Genomic DNA, 17,002 nt, shown 5'->3' with positions numbered 1-17,002 from the left:
AAAAGTAGTTTATTTTATAGCACAAGATGACTTAAAGTGCTGTACCGGTGTAAGTATTTCAAAATGTAGGTCACGTTATATTAGAGTTAGTACTATGTAGGTTCGGGCCAAAATTATGTATAAAAAACGTGCATTGTGTAATTTGATTAAAGAAACCAAAAGGAGAATTCCAACAAAATTTCTCAGTGCAATCTACTTGGGTGAAAGGTGAAGCAAACGAAAGGTTTACAAGAATGAGTAAATCTAGTACCAAATTTAAATTAGTTGAAATGTTTATTATTTACACATCAGTACAGAGTTGTTATATCACAATGTAGACAATATTTGTGTTACAATTGGTCCTGCTCCTCTGGCTTTGTATCTACAACTAGGAATACTGTTTATTTAGTTAATGAAACTTGACAATGAAAACAGTCTATTCATAATCGCCATCTATACATATCACATGACTGTTCAGGTAACAAATTAAAATAAGAAGAGTACTTTTTTTCTTTAGTTCTCCAGAGATTGGCCCAACCAAATGGAAACCATTTTTAATTTAACATACTTACTAAAAGAAGCATACCCACAGCTGCATTGGATAAGGGACAATTTCTACAGCTAGTGTTTTTTTCATTATTATTTAGTACATCACTGAGTGATCAGCTAATCAATTAAGTGATCTCAATTACTTCACAGACTCATGTCATGATGTACGTGCTCTTAAAAAAAAATGAAAGAATTCGAAAGGAAATTTCTTCATCATAGTCTTTCATCTGTCCAAACATTGCAACTCAGGGAGGAAAAAAAAAATCATCCTTCAGGAGTCTAGACCAGGGGGTTCATTTGACTCACTAATGAAGAAAGTTGTTTGTTGCATGTTTTAAAAGTCTTCATAGTTTTCTCTTTCCTCAGGGTTGATAAGAGTTAAAGTAAAGAGCACTGAACTTTCAAATAGTCGTAAAAAAAAATGTTGATATTCCCGATCAATCCAAATGTAAATTTAATAAGTGAGATAATCAACAGATTGGTTTTAAATGACAAACTAAACGTTTTATTGTAACTAAAAAATTGCAAATGAAACTATGATTAGCCAGGACTCTATTTCTGGCTTTCTCTTCTTATTTCACATTTAACATAATATACATTTACATAAAATAAAATCTTCTAGCTCTTTAAATGTGAATGTGTAAAAAAAAAGTGCAGATTCAAACAATTTTTAATGTTGCTTTTTCATAAACCTAATACAAAATGTATTACAATTTTTTACTTAGGCATACAGTTGAATGTAAGTGCTACAACCGCAATTTCCCACCATTGAAACAAACATTTACCATACAGTTCCACACCTATACCTTAATATTTCCTTAGTCTCTTCTTAAGATGATACATTACTGGAAGACATCTTTGGACTAGGTAAACATGAGACCAACTTTATGTTTCAAATTCTTTATTATATTTCTATACTAGCCGTACCCGTGCGCTCTGCTGCACCCGTTAGAAATAAATATAAAGTAATTACATAATTAAAATAGGACATTTGATCCAGGGAACATTCGTGTTTGATATAAGGATAAATCGTTTATTATGTTACTTAATTTAAATTGTATTTGCATAATTAAAATGCGATCATTTTGATCCAGAGACCACTCATTTGGTCATAAAAATTATTTTAGGAAATACAGGAAACGAATGTACAGAATAGCTTATCAAGTTTTCTGTGCATAAGAAGCTATTTTAATCTTACCTGTCCTCGATTCACTCAGAAGTTGCTGTAATAACATTAAACCATTATGTCCATCTGGAGAAACTACACTTTCCAATGGTGAGATAATAATTAATTATACAAATCGGTTAATTTAGCTTCCGATATTACTTCATACAAACACAGAAACATTATCTGTAGGCTATCTTTCATAGCTTTCGATTGTTGCTGTCCAAGGCCCCTTATAGACGAAGTCATTTGTTTTTTAATTCATTACACGGCCTTAGATGGCAGTTATTTTAATTTTAAAACTCATTTATCTCATTAAATATCAGTCCTATCAAAATTTTTCAAGGAATAAAACTTATCGGAAATTATTTTTAAACAAACTTTTGTTATGTAACATTTTTCACAAAAATCAATAATAAGCGAGATATTTCGATTTATTTAATTCAGGCCCCCTTATAACCCCCCTTTTAAATAATGTATTTTGAATGCCATATAGCCTAAAATCTAAGTTACAACGAACTTAATTTATATTCCAATTTCATCGAAATCCGTTCAGCCATTATCGCGTGAAAAGGTAACAAACATACAGACAGACAGACATACAAACAAAAATTTCAAAAAAGCAATTTTCGGTTTCAGGGTGATTAATTATATATGTTAGGACCAATTATTTTTGGAAAATCGAAAATTACCAGAAAAATTTCGGCTACAGATTTATTATTAGTATAGATATTACGTTCATCAGTGGAATCAGAATCACGCAAGTGAAGTGGGTAAGCATTGCACACACACACACACACACACACACACACACACACACACGTTCATCAGTGGCTAACTGATCTCAATACAAATGGTTGGATAATAAAGAATAAAAGGATGTAAAAGATACTGCAACAGTTACCACACTAAGAATCACACATAATGATAAAAATGAAACTGCCAGCTTTAATAAGCTACGTGATTGTTGGGATCTGACAACCTTTTAGCCAAGAAGAAGCAGAATTGTAATGGTTTCCGTGAGCACTTGACAGTGGGACCAATGAAGCTGATATATACAGTACAATGTAAGTAGATTTATCAAATCTTTTTATAGAAAAATATAAAAGATACTTTCCTCTATGTTCGTTTACTGAAATGCTTTTAGTGTCAATGTGTATTTGCTGTAATGACAGGACGATAAAAACTTGTTTATAAGTTAATGTTTTCTACACCTAATTAAAATGCGTTGCTTGTTTGATAAGTAAACGTTTTTCATTTAAGGACTCTGTTGAGAAGCTATTTAGAGTCGAAATGGTGTAATGAGAATGGCACAGGAAAACCAAAGTAATTGCAGAAAACCTGCTCCATAACCATTTTGTTCACCACAACTCTTAACATAAAATAAAGGAAACTAAAATCTGATTCCTTCAGTGAGAAACTGTCAGTTATTTTTATATGCGTTTATTAGAACCTCAGTAGGCTTAAGAAATTGACATTTGTAGATATACATCAATGCATAACTTACATATAATTACAACACAATACTTTGCAGTGGCTGGCTATTTAGGGGACACTGTCTCAGTTTTGCATCTAGTAGGTCATCTATCCTGACCAATGCAATTTCTGTGGTTTTCTCTGGTCATTTGACGAAATAGTTGGTAATAGTCTCATTATCTCACTGACACTGAATAACTTCTGCAGATAAAGCCACAATTAAATAATACAATGAATGATGTTTTCATACAAGTCAGAAGAAAATTGTACATGTGTAAAATATCAGGTGTAGATGAAATACGTTATAGTCCCATGTATATAAACTTTCTTTTTCATTTGTCATATGCACATTATTCTGATGTTATAAAATTACTAACGTGATTAATTATGATTTCAATGTATGTGTACTTCCACAGTTATATACTGTAGCTACAAAACCCTGTAACATGTCAATGTATCGAATTACTTTGTACTTCTCTTAACTTTTATCTTATATATTTTAAAATATTTCTTTCGCGGTTTCTTTTCGGTAATATAACAAAGACAGATGTTTTAAAAATCGTAGGAATAACGCAGGGTTCCGAGTAAGGCATCATATAGTCTCTTGCAGTGTCAAGACCACCTTATATTTAATGAACATAATGATTAAGATTTCAGAATATACAATTACCAGAGGCTGGAGTATCAGTGTGAAAGTAGGCCAAAGACACTATCATACAAATACGAATTAATTTTTTGCTCCCTAACTTGGTAGCATTACTTTCTGCAGCACTTGTTCTTATATTATCTCAAAGTCAACACGAAAACATTTCACAAATGCATTTCAAAGTAAATAATATTAAAATTTACAAATCAACCAGAGACTATAAATTCTGCAGATTGAAGGACAACAGAAATTCCTTCGAAATTATGCTGCAGAATTAGATTCGTTTGTCCTCCAATATTATGCCCATCTCTATATTATAGGACCATTATATATAATAATTTTGACATGTGATTTGCATGTACAATACAAAAGGATTAAACTTGCACTTTCTTTCTAGCCATTCTATGAACCTTTCATGTGTACTATATAGCTTTCTTTTGAAAAATATATAGTCTATCTCCATACCTCGTATAGTAAAGCCCTCAATATTCACAGCATACGATATTCAAGATATTGGTAATTTCAAATATATCATTAGTTTTGTATCACATTACCCTAATAATGTATTTTAAATTCAAGTAAATACAGATATTCTTGCAACAGAGGGAAATGTAAATTCGTTCAGTAACTGCGACTTGAATGATTGGCTTTATAATTTCCTTATTCACAAGCCTTCATTCCAATACAAGAGGTAGGGTTGAATGGAAGTTTTATCATAGTAGTCTATACAAGTTTAATTTCTCCACTACAGTGTCCACAGCAAGCTGGTATCGAAGGTCTGAGGAGCATCTGCCCTCCAACTGCCACTGCAGCTCCCATGACAGCACTGCATGCTGCATCTGAGAGCAGAAGAGGTGTGGGATTTGCTAGAAGCTGAAAAAAACAAAACACAAGCAGCGTCAGGGGAGAATGCTAATGCAAAAGTGTATGGAGAAACCTTATTTATCTGAAAAGACTGCAAACAGGATATCCACTGGAATGCGTCGCCATTCCTCCTGCAACATGGCACTCAGTTGGACAATGGAAGTTGGCCGCATCTCCCGAGACCTCAATCGCCAGTCCAATTTGTCCCAAAGGTGCTCAGTGGGATTGAGATCAGGACTCTGTGCAGGCCAGTCCAACTGGTGAACATTATTGTCTGCATACCACTGCATAGTAGCCGCCGAAACATAGGGCCAACTTCCATTGTCCAACTGAGAGCCATGTTGCAAAAGGAATGGCGACGCATTCCAGTGGATATCCTACACAAACTAGTGGAGAGTATGCCTGAAAGGGTGGCTGCTGTTATAGCAACAAGAGGTGGTACCACGAAGTTCTAAAGAGACAAAGTGCCCAATTACTTTTTGGTGGATAGTGTATTTCATTTCTAATATGTACCACCCTTTTCTACAAATACAAATACTTATTACATAGGTAATTTTTTATATTTTGTCTTATATGAGATTCAAATAAGGAAAATTCATGTGTGTTTAACGACACTATGTATAGTTTTTAATTTAAAACATGTGTCCTTCAAATAAATGAATAGAAAATAAAGATTTAAAATATCTGCATGCATGTCATTGCAAAAGGCGGAATGACATTAATTCCATATGTAAATTTGAAGTCAGAAAACAATTTGTCTCATTTCAATCGTCATTTTGTCATTGAGAGCATTCAAAGAATCTGAAAGAAATAGAGGACATAAATAAATAAATTCATTTAAGAAAAAACAATTCTATATGACATATTTATTTCTCATCTTGTCTTAACTTACACTCTCTGCTGCCTTCTCAGAACATGTAGACATGTCTAGGCCTGTAAAGTCGGGCTCTGCCCTGGCTCGTCCATTACTGCTGCCCAAAAGCGTGTGTTGCAGGGCTTCACTGAGACGGGAATTACCAGCTGCAAGATCCAGAATATTACTGGAAGGCAGATCTGGCTTGCGAGCACTGCTACAAGTATGGTCAAAATTCTCTCGCAAGATGCAGAGGTTTCTGGAAGCACCAAGTGGGTGTTAAAACTATTCCCATCTCATTTTAACAGAATCTCGACAATAATAATGAAATGTTTTACCTGTAAGTGTTAAGAAGGGACTCTCGGGCTTTGCCCCGTTCTTCTAGGACTCTCTTTAAGGCTTCTTGTAGATCGGTGGCCTTCTGGCCAAGTGCTGCCTTCCAACGAGCCAGTTCTTCAACCATCAAGCTGTAAGTAATTTGCATATTGAGCAATGTTTAGGAAAACTACTGTGAAATTGAGTTATATTTATATATAATCACAATAATTTTCAAATATCAAAATGATACTAAACAAGTCTTAATTCTGCATATGTGAATTTATGATATCAAAAAAGATTAGTTTGTAATCTCATGTACAAAAGCGAAATGTGGCAATATCAGTACCAATGCCTAATGCTCAAGCTTCGAAAAACTTTCCAGTCCTAGTATAGTTTGTTGACTTATATTTTCTATTTAAGCATTTCACATTGCCGAAATTGCTTCATACGAATTCCTGTTGGGATTGGGAGAATTCCCAATCGCTGTATATGAGCTGCCAGCAAGAATTTCGCTACTATTGTTCTTGGTTCATCTTGTGTTAAAGTTCTTCTACAAAATATATTTCCTGTTATTTTCATTTTGTTGGATATACACGGTAGTACTTCGCTAATTCTTGTTGAAAATTCCTTTCAACTCTTAGTACTGTTATTGTTGTTTAGTCAACTGTCCGAAGACAGGTCTGAACCTCACAAGTGATACCAAGAAGGCATTACTTATGAGGCATCTAGGCCAGGAGATAATGGGGTAGGGAGGCCAGTTCCTTTCCCCCTCCATTGCATACATCGCCAACTAGCTACATTACACTATTATCTGTGTATTTCGAATTGATGGCTCAAGGTCAAGCAATGGATTGCATTTGCCACATGTGCTTACCGCAATCCTAGACCATTCTCCTCGACTAAATTCAGCTGGGACAGCCGAAAAGCCGGAATTACCAGTACTTCAGTTCACAGTTTTCAGTGCAGTGACTCATGTGTGGTTTGTACTTTTGTACGTGACCTTGATCCACCAGTTCGAAATGCACAGATAATAGTCAGACTTTAGATGTATACAAACAATTATTGTTCTTAGTATTATGGAATGAAATGATAATTTTGGAATGGTTGTCGAATTTTTATTCCTTTCTTGAAAGTGAAATATATATTGTTTTTAAAACTGGTAGAGGTACATGCTAGTTCTTTCCCCCCTCCCCCTCTCTCTCGTGTACATAATTATAATATACAGTATCATTTCCCTGCCTCAACTCATGTTAGATGGATCTGTAACTATTACCATCACTGATGTACTAAATGTTAAATTATAATATGTATTTAATTCTTTAGTCACTTTGTCACCTGCTAGCCAGAAACTTGCTGCGCCACACTTCACACTGCCCTGCTAACCACTCTGTCTGCTCCTGGTGTGTTGACAGCCGTTGCGCTGAGTTGAGGAGAGCACGTGCCAGCTGAAGCTTGTCTTCTGTGAGCAGGTGCACTCGGGTTTCCAGGTCTTCTCCCACTGCCGCAACCAGCAGATTCTTCAACTCCCCATTTACCTGCCACATAGCACTGATGTTATAATAGCAGTAATTCATCGTGTTTGATAAATAATGTAAATATATTACATGACGAAGTTCTTTAGAAACATCTGCTACTGTGATGAGCTAGTAAAATGTGTGATTGAAATAGTAAGTGTTTGTGCTTGTTCATTTATATAGTCTATTTGAAATATGCTGAGAGCAAGCATCAACAACACTCACCCGACCCCCAGCATGCCATTTCACTTTGATAGGCTGATGCAAATGGTAGCATGTGGCACTCACTTCACCTTCTACTTGTTGTTCCAACTCTGGAGATTGGGTGAGTGTTGCTGATGCTTGCTCTCAGTATGTTCCAAATAGACTATAATAAATGCTCGAAACAACTGTCCCTATATGCCTTGCATCTCTGGAATATGCTCTTTGAAACATGGTGGAGTTCTTCACGTGGAAAAAAAAAGAGTTGGTAGTGAAATAAAGCAATCAGTGTATAGTTTTTGTAAATAAGGTTATTACTCTTGCTGCGAAACATTTAATAATGGCATTTACCATAGTAAAGTCTTAAATGATCGCAATGTGAACTGATGGTTTGTGTCATCTCACGCCCCCAGTCCCCTATTTGAATCTGTGTGATTTTTATACATTGGCAAAACTAAAAAACATTCTCCAGATCTTAAAGAAGATACCTGGAAAGCAATTCTTAAAATATTATTGATATATGAAAAATCCACCACGTTTAGAGAAACACTACAAAGAGGCAAGCCAACCATACAGGCAAATGGTAATCATTTCGAGTATCCGTTACAAACAACAATACAAACACTTTTATTTTTAGTCATAAAGTAGATTACAATTTACTGGAGAATGTGATACAAGTCTTTCGGGCTAAGATGCCGTGGTCTACTGGTTGTTGTTTCTACCGGACGTTTCATCTGCTACTGCGGCAGACATCATCAGTGCTTAGGAATCTTTGGTCGAAGTGTTCTTCTAAGAGAATCTGTTTCTACCAGACATTTCGTCGCAGCAGACATCGTCTGGTCGAAGTGCTCTCCTAGGTGTACCTGTAGTAACTGATACCGCGACTGTTCATCTGTCCTTATTAGTAGGGCTGAGGATAGGATGTGGTGTTCTATTGTCACTGCAGTTTGCACCCGCTGGAACTTGGTTTTCATTGGTCATACCATCATTGTGTTGTCGATGATTGGTTTTTATGCATGTTCATAGACCATGGCATCTTAGCCCGGAAGACTTATCACATAGACATTGGCCATGAAAGTCTACATGCTAAGATTACTGGAAAACGACTAACTGTTATGAAAGACAGCAATTGTGTGAAGTTGTGGTATTTGTACAGATCTTCCTGATAACACATAAAGAAGATGCTTTTTTAATGTTATATTTATTTCATCAATTTATGTCACATTAAATGATGTCATTACAGAAATGAAAGACGGGAAGCAAGTCGTACACTTAGGAATAAAAAGAGGTTACTTGAAGGAAAAACTGAATGACGTAGAAACAAATAGTAAGAATAAAAACATTAGAGATTTATATAAGGGTATAAAGGAATTTAAGAACGGATATCAGCCAAGGGTAAACGTGATCAAGGATGAGAATGGTGACTTGCTTGTAGACTCTCCATCAGTACTAAACAGATGGAAAAACTATTTTGCGCAACTACTAAATGTACATAGGCCAAATAGAAATGATCGGGATGAAATTGAAATACAAACTGCTGAGCCATTTATACCCGAACCCACGCTTTCAGAAGTCGAAATTGCGATAGAAAATCTGAAAAAGTACAAGTCTCCAGGTATCGAACAAATTCCAGCAGAATTAATACAAGAGGGTGGAAGTGCATTATATAGCGAAATTTATAAACTTGTAGTTGCTATTTGGGAAAAGGAAATTGTACCAGAACAATGGAAGGAGTCCATAACTGTACCTATTTTTAAGAAGGGGAACAAAACCAACTGTAGTAACTTTCGAGGAATATCACTTTTGTTGACGTCGTACAAAATTTTGTCTAATATTCTTTTGAGAAGATTAGCTCCGTACATAGATAAAATTATTGGGAATCATCAGTGCGGTTTTAGGCGTAATAGATCGACTATTGATCAGATTTTTTGTATTCGACAGATAATGGAGAAAAAATGGGAGTATAAGGGTACAGTACATCAGTTATTCATAGATTTCAAAAAGGCATATGACTCGGTTAAGAGGGAAGTATTATATGATATTCTTATTGAATTTGGTATTCCCAAGAAACTAGTTCGATTAATTAAAATGTGTCTCAGTGAAACATACAGCAGAGTCCATATAAGTCAGTTTCTATCTGATGCTTTTCCAATTCACTGCGGGCTAAAGCAGGGAGATGCACTATCACCTTTACTTTTTAACTTCGCTTTAGAATATGCCATTAGGAAAGTTCAGGATAACAGGCAGGGTTTGGAATTGAACGGGTTACATCAGCTTCTTGTCTATGCGGATGACGTGAATATGTTAGGAGAAAATCCACAAACGATTAGGGAAAACACGGAAATTTTACTTGAAGCAAGTAAAGTGATCGGTTTGGAAGTAAACCCCGAAAAGACAAAGTATATGATTATGTCTCGTGACTAGAATATTGTACTAAATGGAAATATAAAAATTGGAGATTTATCCTTCGAAGGGGTGGAAAAATTAAAATATCTTGGAGCAACAGTAACAAATATAAATGACACTCGGGAGGAAATTAAACGCAGAATAAATATGGGAAATGCGTGTTATTATTCGGTTGAGAAGCTCTTATCATCCAGTCTGCTGTCCAAAAATCTGAAAGTTAGAATTTATAAAACAGTTATATTACTGGTTGTTCTGTATGGTTGTGAAACTTGGACTCTCACTCTGAGAGAGGAACATAGGTTAAGAGTGTTTGAGAATAAGGTGCTTAGGAAAATATTTGGGGCTAAGCGGGATGAAGTTACAGGAGAATGGAGAAAGTTACACAATGCAGAACTGCACGCATTTTATTCTTCACCTGACATAATTAGGAACATTAAATCCAGACGTTTGAAATGGGCAGGGCACGTATGGGAGAATCAAGAAATGCATATAGAGTGTTAGTTGGGAGACCGGAGGGAAAAAGACCTTTGGGGAGGCCGAGACGTAGATGGGAGGATAATATTAAAATGGATTTGAGGGAGGTGGGATATGATGATAGAGACTGGATTAATCTTGCACAGGATAGGGACCGATGGCGGGCTTATGTGAGGGTGGCAATGAACCTTCGGGTTCCTTAAAAGCCATTTGTAAGTAAGTAACAGAAATGGTGTGCACTCTTAAAGCTATTCTGTGCTCTCATAATATAACCACATCTCACCTGAGCCTGAAACTTGAGTTGGCTCTCCAGTTGACCGTTCTCTTCCTTGAGTGTCTTGATTTCATTCTCCAGCAACTTCCTCTCTTGCTCCCACTCAGCTTGCGCATCTCCTACCACCTCGATGTTCGTTGCCTCGTGCTTCGATGAAGACTCCCTGTCTTGAACAGCTGGTAACTTTGTTACCATTATCTTCAGATCCACAGATTTTTGAGACAGTTTTCTTTCAGCTGTTTTCCCTTTCTTCTCATATGGAATTATGGGCTTCACAGCAGCTTTGTAAGGCTCGTATGGAATAAACTTTGGTTCCTTTCCTTTAAGATTTCCCAGTACAATTTTGTCTTTCTTGGCCTGAGTCACATTCTTCGGCACCAAATTGACTATTTTCCCTGTAATAACAGGTGGAGTGGGAGTGAATTTTTTGAAGTCTGGGGGTCTGTAGATCAGTTGATCTCCCAGGCTGTATTTCACAACGTCATTCTTCACTTCAACTTCATTCTCCATGCCATCTCCCTGCGTGCGAATTGGAGATGGTAGTGGCTGCTTAACACTTCCTGCAACATAAAAAAAGAAGAAAAATCACTATGTTTACTATTTGTTATTAACACTAATAATAATAATAATAATAATAATAATAATAATAATCTTTTTAACACTATACAGAGTGTTTAAAAAATAGAGGGCATAATTTCAGGTATGTATTCTCATATGTAGACAATACAAAAAGTTCATTACAACATGTGTCCGGAAATGCTTGGTTTTTCTTCCCGCAGGTAGGTGCCATGACAGAAGATATTAACACAGGACACTCTGACAATTAATTCTGAGGCGAAGGGTACATTGAGTGTCGTGTTTGGCGTTGTACTGTGCGACATGTACTCAAATCAGGAGCTGGCAGAAGTGCACTTCATGTACATTAAGGCAGACGACAATGCTGCACTGGCTAGTCGTTTGTACCAGGTGAGGTACCCAGATCGATGGATAGGTAGAGGTGGCCCAATTGCTTGGCCTCCACACTCACCTAATTTGAACCCTATCAATTTCTACTTATGGGACCATTTAAAATCATTGGTGTATTCGTCTCCGGTGTCTGACATGGAATCCCTTCAGAATCGAATTGTGGCAGGTTGTGAGGAAATACGCAACACTCCTGGAATTTGGGATCGTGTTTGCAGGGCCATGAGACATCGATGTGAGGCCTGTATTCAAACAGGCTGTAAAGGCAACTACCTGAGGGAAGAAAAACATTCTGGTGAATATCACTGTTTTGAATGGGGAATACGTACCTGAAATTATGTCCTCTATTTTTGTAACACCCTGTATAAGTCCATTGACCTAATGCATGATTTCAGCATTTGGTGAAAGCGTATGACCTTAGCAGTCTCCCTTTCAAGGTCTGAGAATGAGAAGTGGGGAGAAAAATGAAGAAGTCTAGAAAAATTCTGAAAATCTACATTCGTTACTTTATTAGTAGCCATGGCAATATGACGTCACATAACATTTCTCGTGGCTAACGAGAAAGGCTGTGGCACAATGTCACATTCTTAGTCATAACATAGCCAACATTAAACAAGTTTATATAAGCCTATAAGTGCATGTTTAACATGAATTTAATATAGCAATTCCTTTGTTTTTTTTATACCTTTGAACATGTATTTATATTAGGCAATTGTCATGACGGACATGACTAGACCAACATAACAACACAGTCTAGTATATACAGTCATGAAGCTTGGGTTGTGAGGGTGCTAGGAACAATAAACTGTGTAGGTACTACTTCGCATTGTCTGCAATGAGGCGATAATAGTGATCCTAGTGGTTAGCAACTATCTATGGATGCATATTTACTACGTATTGAGCTTCGTGACTGTATATACTAGACTGTGATAACAATGTGACCCCGATTCGCACTATAGTCTGTCTTTCTCGTTAGCCACAACATTTATAAAGGCAGACTTCGTCCTCAACTGCACATGTTTTCAGTTTACAGCAAAGATTTTCCCCTTTTTAATTTCACTTGAGAGCAGTAGTGATTAGGAGGATTTGAAGCATTAGTTTTACTCTGAGAGAATGTTTGTATGTTTCGTATAGTCAACTACCTGTTTTTTTAAATGACATAGTATGTAATTTGATACAAGCTTCATTTTCTAGATGAAAAGGTGAGGGCAAAATAAACATTTTAAATATTGTGGGTGGCCCACTGATATTCTCGATATACCAATTTAAAAAAGAAAAAAAGAGGATTATTCTTACAATATTAAATTTAAAAAATTCTTAGTTCGTTGAATTCACTTGGCTGTGCAGTAGTCACAGCTTGCACATATTGTTCTGTTGGCTTTGTTTACTTTATAAAACTAAAAACAACTTAGGCCTAGTGAATTTATTAACATAAAGGAACTGTCCATCTTACCCCATTATCTCCTGGTTTAGTTATCTCATAAGTGATACCTTATTGCTATTGGTGTCATTGTCTTATTATGTCTTATGAAGTTCCAATCTGTCTTCAGACAGTTGACTAAAAAGAAATCCATTCTCTTCATAAGCATCAAGATTCGATGGAATATTTAAAGTGCAAATTACAGCTGAATGTTTTTGCAAGAAAAAAAATGGCACACTATAGCAGATTCCTTTCAGGAAAATAGGACACTTTTTCAATCATATGGTTTAAGGAAAATGTACGCTTAAACAGATTTTTCCTTCACTTAATAGTGGATGCACCAGTGCATTTATACAAAGAAGAATTTGAGTTCAAGGGTCATGACGAAATACGTCTTCATTAAATTGTGGTAATTTCAAGGAGCTGCAAAGTTTGTTAGAAATACAGACTCATTATAATAAAATTAAGAGTGTTTCAGTGGTGATTCTAAACGAATACAAAATTAACTCAACAACAATTATATTTCAGAATATTTACAAGAACATATCAAAATTGAAATTAGGAGTTGAATTTCTTTTCTGCTCAAGCTGAAGACACTAGACATTTGTCAGGCATCTCAGTATTCTGTTACAGTGAGACATATTACAATGTAGGAGTTAACTAGGTGAACGATTTTTTAGAGTATCAAAATGTAAGTGCTGACAGATCTACAGAAACATTTTTTCATTTGTTACACGGAATATTAAAAGAATTTGATTATGAAAACAGCTGCACAGTACTGCAATGGTGCAAGTGTACCTAAAGTCCAGACACTTAAACGAATTGCAAAAAATAATTAAGAACAAAGCATCTCACGCAATTTTTGTACTTACATAGTTTAGCTCTGGCTAAATTTTGTTTTCAAAGTTGTAATTCTATTTCAAAGTGTCACATATTTTTGCGAGTGTTAGTAGCATTCCAACTATTTTTCATCATTTGGCTAAATGAATGCATGTACTTGATTCAGTTTTGGAAAGAAGAATCCTGTAAAGATTATTTTTTGGTTCTACAGAATTATCTGATATGGTTACCATTGGCTATTAATGGAGAAAAATTCGCTCTGGCACCGGGGATCGAACTCAGGTCCCCAGTTCTACGTACTGGGTGCTCTAACCACTGAGCTACACCGAGGCTCAATCCACAGCACCAGTTCGAATCTTTTCTCCTTTGGTATTTTCTCGTAGTGGCCTTACTCCATGTTCGACATACTGTATATTATATTGACACATATTATATTAAGTCAACTGTCATAATACAAGGAGTGCACTCATTTGAGTGATTTGGCAAGGGTGCCTGCAGGATTCAATCTCAGTGGTAGCAAGATGGTTAGAAATTTAGAAAAAATGGATGAAGAGAGAGAAAATTGAAAATGAAAAATAGCCAGCTCTGAAATCTAAATTACCCTGCACATGCATTCATAGTTTAAAGCACTCGCATTTGTTGAATTGTTTATAGAGAGTTTGAGAAAACATGTATCGAATAAATATAGAGAAAAAAACGGGTAAAAAATAAAAATCTCAGTGGCAGCAACTGCCCTTGTAACTTGGTGGCCAGGACTACACAGTATATTATATATGCACTGTTGGGCGAATGATCTACGTAAAGATTAATTTTTTTGGTCCTACATAATTATCTGTTATGGTACCATTGGTTATTAATGGAGAAAAATTCGCTCCGGGACCAGAGATCGAACCCAGGTCCCCAGTTCTACTCACTGGGCGCTCTAACCACTGAGCTATGCCGAGGCTCAATCCACAGCACCAGTTCGAATCTTTCTTCTTTGGTATTTTCCCTTAGTGGCCTTACTCCATGTTCGACATATATATTAACACATACATATATTAAGTCACTGTCAAGTCAACAACATGAGCTAAGTGGTAAGGGATGAGTGGGACCAATCTGGATAGGGATTCGTCCATATGCTGGTGTATGACCGCCGCTGCCTGACAACAGACTTTTACAGCTGTGACAAGGACGTCATCATTTTTTTCGTAATTATGTAATATTTGACTTTAATAGTAAGTAATCTGACTGTATACATCCTACTAGATTGTTGGGCACAATAACTCAGGGAAATGCAGAGTCTAAGTGTGATATCAGAGATCTGTTATGCAGAGGTAGGCCTACTAATAATTCGTTGCTAACCATGCAACATCTCTTACACGGTTCATTGAAGTTATAGCCTAATAAATATGTGTGGAAAATAAAATTTTACAGCACAAAACTTTTTCCATCAATATCAAATTATTTAATGAGTATATTTCCGTCAAATGACTTATCAATACTATAACAATAACAAATAATTATATCATTAAAATTTGCTAATGTTTTTCAACATACCATAAATTATAAGTAGCCTAATATTAGCAAATTTTATATGATATAATTATTTGTTATTGTTTTAATATATTGATGTTACTTGACGGAAATACACTCATTAAATAATTTGATGTTATACATTGACTTACCGAAATTCAACACAATGGTCTTAAAGATTCATCCATCAAGTTAGTAATTAATTGGTACTTAATCAGAAACTACTGCTTAGAGTGTAGGTTATGTTAACACAATATTTCACTGTCTTTTGCATGAGAATCAGTTTTTAACCTATCAAACGGTACTGCACTATACCTATTAAATTCTATCTGTAGGCCTATTCATTGTGTTATTGGATCAAAAATTCTAATCAATTTCTAAACTCAATACCAATAATATGATGATGATGATGATGATGATAATAATAATAATAATAATAATAATAATAATAATAATAATGAACGACTTCAGAATACCGCTTAAGTGCGTATGTCGGTAGGCCTATTGCTTTATTGAATTATTTAATTTTGGTCCAGGGAACATATCTTTTTTATGTAGCCTACTTATTTATTTATCTACCCTTGTGCCATCACTAAAAAACATGTGTTTTAATTATTTTTTAATTTGCAGTCTTTGTACATAAGTACTTATGCGGTATTCTGAAGTATATATCGAATAATAATAATAATAATAATAATAATAATAATAATAATAATAATAATAATAATAATAATAATGTTATTACCAACTTGCATGATGCAAGGGCTAAATTAACATTTTCTAATATAGTGAAGGAAAACTGTCAGTATTTCTTCAACGCTGGTAAGACAAGAGCAGGTACTAATTATTTTGCTATTAAGCTACAAATCCAGGTTACTAGGTCGCAAGCAACATAAGCTACTACATATTAGACTGTGCTATTACTTTATTAATATTTGATGTACGTTATGCTACGTAATATGCCATACACATTCTCCAAAAAGGAAACTGCCACATGCATAACTTAATTATCTTTTGTCTCTACATGTGGCAAACCATATAAATACAGTAGCAATCAATATCCACAAGATAAGATTTTCTTTTTTGACATACTCATTTAAAAATGGGTTCATTTAACTTAATATTGCACACAAAATATAATTAACTATTTTCAGAAATGTATAGGCATTTATATATAAATATATGTAGTCTGTTCTACACGTTCACATTTAAATAAGTTTACCTTATCACAAATTACGTTATTAACTATAGAGAGAAATTACATATTTGCATACTATTTTCCTGTATATTATGTTATAGAAACACATCAACTTTACAACAATGATTTTAAATTACCATGTCCATGATTCTTTAACATGTCTGTAGTTTCAAAACACTATTTACACGACTTTATCTTGTTTAACTAACACAATATTCCCAATTTTCCTTATTTCCCTTCCCTTCTTACTCCTATATTTCCTATTTCGCAGCACGTTGCTTCACGTTTGCAAGCATGAATCAGCTGTAAAGCGTCGATTTTGATTGGGCAGGTACTGCGAGTCTAAC

General features: G+C 35.2%; 1 protein-coding gene across 1 annotated transcript; it reads right to left on the bottom strand.

Moving 5' to 3' along the window:
* Nucleotides 1-254: 254 nt before the first annotated feature.
* On the bottom strand, nt 255-17,001 carry LOC138701555 (golgin-45). The gene is made up of 6 exons (XM_069828573.1): nt 16,793-17,001; nt 10,729-11,279; nt 7,186-7,385; nt 5,871-5,999; nt 5,572-5,791; nt 255-4,688 (listed from the first exon to the last, which is right to left on the bottom strand). The coding sequence occupies exons 1-6, from the start codon at nt 16,812-16,814 to the stop codon at nt 4,539-4,541; spliced, it is 1,272 nt and encodes a 423-aa protein (XP_069684674.1). The 5' UTR covers nt 16,815-17,001; the 3' UTR covers nt 255-4,538.
* Nucleotide 17,002: the final 1 nt, after the last annotated feature.

The sequence above is a fragment of the Periplaneta americana genome, chromosome 6, assembly GCF_040183065.1.
Source record: "Periplaneta americana isolate PAMFEO1 chromosome 6, P.americana_PAMFEO1_priV1, whole genome shotgun sequence".
Lineage (NCBI taxonomy): Eukaryota > Metazoa > Arthropoda > Insecta > Blattodea > Blattidae > Periplaneta > Periplaneta americana.
Note: the sequence above shows the minus strand (reverse complement) of the source record. Positions and strands in the feature narration are given on the sequence as shown.

Excerpts from the sequence above, each read along its gene's own strand:
- LOC138701555 (XM_069828573.1), bottom strand. The coding sequence starts at position 16,814 with ATGTTAAAGAATCATGGACATG. Across the intron at positions 5,792-5,870 it reads TCCCTTCTTAACACTTACAG|AAACCTCTGCATCTTGCGAG; the intron begins GTAAAACATTTC and ends TGGTGCTTCCAG. Across the intron at positions 4,689-5,571 it reads CTGAGAAGGCAGCAGAGAGT|CTTCTAGCAAATCCCACACC; the intron begins GTAAGTTAAGAC and ends TGTTTTTTTCAG.